The sequence below is a fragment of the Microtus ochrogaster genome, unplaced genomic scaffold (assembly GCF_000317375.1).
Source record: "Microtus ochrogaster isolate Prairie Vole_2 unplaced genomic scaffold, MicOch1.0 UNK105, whole genome shotgun sequence".
Taxonomy (NCBI): Eukaryota; Metazoa; Chordata; class Mammalia; order Rodentia; family Cricetidae; genus Microtus; species Microtus ochrogaster.
Window position 1 is genome coordinate 555164 of NW_004949203.1, and position 3843 is coordinate 559006.

The window sequence follows — 3843 nt, forward strand, 5'->3', positions numbered from 1 at the left end:
AGGTGTGATGTGGGAATAGAGGAGCACGTGTGTACTGCCATGCAGGTGTGATGGGAATAGAGGGGCACGTGTGTACTGCCGTGCAGGTGTGATGTAGAATAAAGGAGCACGTGTGTACTGCCGTGCAGGTGTGATGTAGAATAAAGGAGCACGTGTGTACTGCCGTGCAGGTGTGATGTAGAATAAAAAAGCATGTGTGTGCTGCCCCTTAGATCTTGGTCTCTACTATGTGAACCCTGGGTCAAACTCAGTTTGCCAGCCTTGATGGCGAGCACTCACACCTACTGAACATCTCACCAGCCCCATCTCCGCCTTTCTGAAACTCAAAGCAGAAAATTTTTCCAAATCTGCATGATCTTGTACATGAAATACCAATTAGTCAAATCTGTACACTGTTACAACTTTTAAAAGTCTGTTTTGTGCATAACTGCTACTTGAAAAAGGGCAATCATCTCACCGTCTTGGGCGGACTGTGTGTGGGTATGTGTGTGTGCGCGTGCGCCTAAATGTGCACACACACACACACACAGAAGCCAATGTAAGGTGTTTTCCGCTGTCACTCTCCACTTTAATTTTTGAGGCATGACCTTTCACTGAATTTGAAGCTGGCCATTTGGGCTACACTGGCCATCCTGAGAGCCCCTGGGATCCACAAGTCTCTGCCTCCCCAGGGTGGGGGTCACAGAGGCAGTCCTCTGCCTTTGACACAGGTTCCCATGCCTGTGCAGCAAGCACACTGAGCCCTCTCCCCAGCCCAGCACTAGCTGCTTCTCTGCCGCTCTGACACTGGATGCTTGCCCATGGGAGTTCTAGCACTTTCACTTTAAGACTCACAGAATCAGCCCATTTCAGGCTATTTAGTCTTTGTTAACTATGTGTGTCCCCCAATAGTGCCAGCGGACAGAACAGAATATATGCCAGAAAGCCTTCTTGGGGACTATCTTGATATTGCTAAAGAAACAGAGAGGTCAGAGAACAAGACTTTATTTAATCAGGGTCCCATCACACTGAATAGCTCTTAAATCCCAAACTACTTCCCCAACTTCAAAGTGATAGCCAAGTTTAAATTCTCAGCTAGCCGGGGCAGTGGTGGCACAGGCTTTTAGTTTCAGCACTGGGGAGACAGAGGCAGGTGGATCCCAGTGAGTTTAAGGCCAGCCTGGTCTACCAAGCGAGTTCCAGGACAGCCAGGGCTATTTCACAGAGAAACTCTGTCTCGAAAAACCAAAAACAAATAAATAAAAATAAAATTCTTGGCTAAAAAGAGTAACTAGATCAATCATTTCTCCATCTTCAATTAAGTAGTGGACACAACCAAGATCTGTGACTATGAGACAATAGCTGGCTAGAATTACCAAATAATTCAAATTCCACTTCTCTGACTAGAACAAGATGACCCCATTAAAATCCTATGTGGCATTTTCTCATATTGTGCAACCTAGGACAAGAATCACAAGCATTAGAATGTAGATCTAGACCTAAATCAACTTCTCAGTTTGCTCTCCAAATTTCCTAGTAACAATTCAGAACAGCAGCTAAAATAAAACCACTGTACTTCACAAGTAAACAAGAAATTCTAGCATTAACTAACGCAGACCATTCTTAGCCTCAAGAGTAACTTCATCAAGAAAATTTCCTAGACAGTCTCTGCTCACCCATATTCATGTCCCAAAGGACCAGGCATGCAGTGATAGCAGTTTCTATTTAAATGCACTTGCTATTTCTAAAAACATTCTCAAGTCCAGTGGGTGGAACATAAGGCTTCATTAAAACCTAACTAGTTATCTATTTTACATGCACTTTTAGTGTGCAAGACTCAGAAATATGAGGGGTGGGGGACAGACACAATTCAGGGATACACAATCCGGACCAGTATCTGCTACTCCCAAACTTCTCCCTTAAAGAGCTCCCCTAAGCTAGCAAGAAGCAACACCCACCAATAATAGCGTGTTCCACTGTTAACCAACTTCTGCTGAAAAAGTGGCAACCCCTGAAATTTTTACCTACAAACTTACTCATCTTTCTTTCTACTTACACCTTGGTCGGCACCAAAATGGAAGTGTTCCATCTACCACCATACAATACCCAATGCCCACGATGTAGTTGGCATGTAGTATAGAGGTGAGCATTCTGTCTGCCTCCAACCATTAGGTAAGAAACCACTGTGCCATCCTGGCTCCAGGAAAAGCCCAGTAAAGGGTGGTGCAGGTGCTACAGGCAATGTATTCACATAGACACTACATGACACGTCTCTGGCATAAATCCTTTCTCTGGCTATGAACACAAAACCTCTCCAGACTCTTTCTACACTACTCTGAAACATCTCAGCAGATTGCCTCAAAAGGAAATAACGAAATGGCTCTGGCACAAGTTAATCTTCTGTGTCAAATTCAGTGTTAAGCATACTCTGAAGCCAGCCACATAAACAAAACCAAACTCCACAAAATTAGGCTAGGCTGAAGTTACATAAGACAGACTAAACTGTGGCTTTCCCCTGTTACTCCTCCCTCTTCCCTGCGAACTCTGACAAGTCTCTTAAGTGCCTACAATTCCCATGCAGGTGCGGAAGGCGCTCATCTGCTGAGCTTACAAATAAGCAATGGTATTTCCAGTACCACCCCACTTGAAATGCTAGTTACAACCCGAGGAAGACTAGGAAACTGTAGACGAGTTAACTCTAGACGCTCAAGTGTTTTTAAAAATTATTTTTAAGCCGGCACTTACTTCAACGTAGTCAGCAAAACGCATTTCTCCCAAGTTGCCAGTGTCTCTGCACAGGGAGGGCTTCTCGCGTGTCTAAGCCCACCCAGCAGAGCCCGTGCCGGTCTGAATACAGATCTTTCAACCGAAGACAAAAGCGCGGGTTCTCTGGAGCTGGCACATCCAAAGGGAAAACAATCCTTCCCAGCAGCACCAAACCCAAGTTGCTCCAGCTCAGAGTTTCCTGCACTTTCCGCCTCCCCCTCGCACTCCGTTTTCATTGCCCACTTTACCCTTCTTTAATCCTGCGAAGCCTCCCTCCTGGCTTATTACGGGTAAACAATAGAAATGTCACAAGGAAACTCAGGAAGTAGATGAAGTCTCTAATTGCTGCCGTTTAACGATTGTAGATAATTACTATCTTCAAAATGTGGTTTCACCAACGGAGTGGGAGTCGAGGCGGGCAAGCTGGCGAGCTCCCCACCGCCGCCCCGAGGGTATCTGCAAGGCCCGGGCCCGAGGGGTACAGAGACCCAGGGGTGGGGGGGCCAGAGTGGTGCGGAGTGCCGGGGAATCCGGGAACTGTGGGTGAGGGGACCTGGGAAAACCAGGAGCCGGTCCAGGCCCTCAGCCGGGCTCACTCCGGGAGCAGAAAAGCGGAGGCCGGCTGGACCGCCCGGGTCATAGACCGGAACAATGCGCAGCCCCCGCGGAACGCGCTCTGCGCTCCGGGGCCGGGGCTAGGCTCTCGTGGTGCTAGGGAACCAGAAGTCCCCAACCGCCGCCAGCTCCCGGCTGCACCGAGCGACCCCGCACGGTGCCCAAGCACTCTCCGGGCCGCAGCACCGAGCGCCCCGGGGACCCGGGCCAGAGGGAGCGCATCCTTCCGCGACGCCCCGACGCCCGCGGCCCCAACTCACCCCAGGACCACCAGCTCCCCGTATTTCACCGGCTCCTTGTCGGGGGCGCTGGGCTCCTCCTGGCCGGGGGAAAACATGGAGCCGCGCTCGGCCGCCGCAGCCGCCTCCACCGCGATCCCCGCCGAGTCCGCGCCGCCGCTACACTCCCATCCCGAAAACGGGGTGAGCGCGCCGGGGAACGGCACGGCGGCGAACGGGGCGCGGGGCGGCCAGTCCCGCGGCT

The 3843-nt window shown here is 50.2% G+C and overlaps 1 protein-coding gene across 1 annotated transcript in view; it reads right to left on the reverse strand.

The window, feature by feature from the left end:
* Nucleotides 1-3831, reverse strand: part of Peli2 (pellino E3 ubiquitin protein ligase family member 2) — a 142406-nt gene extending 138575 nt beyond the window's left edge. The window contains exon 1 of the mRNA XM_013355215.2: nucleotides 3621-3831. Within this exon, the coding sequence (XP_013210669.2) occupies nucleotides 3621-3697 (77 nt within the window). The 5' untranslated portion in view covers nucleotides 3698-3831. The remainder of the gene's footprint in view (nucleotides 1-3620) is intronic.
* Between the last annotated feature and the right edge of the window lie 12 nt (nucleotides 3832-3843).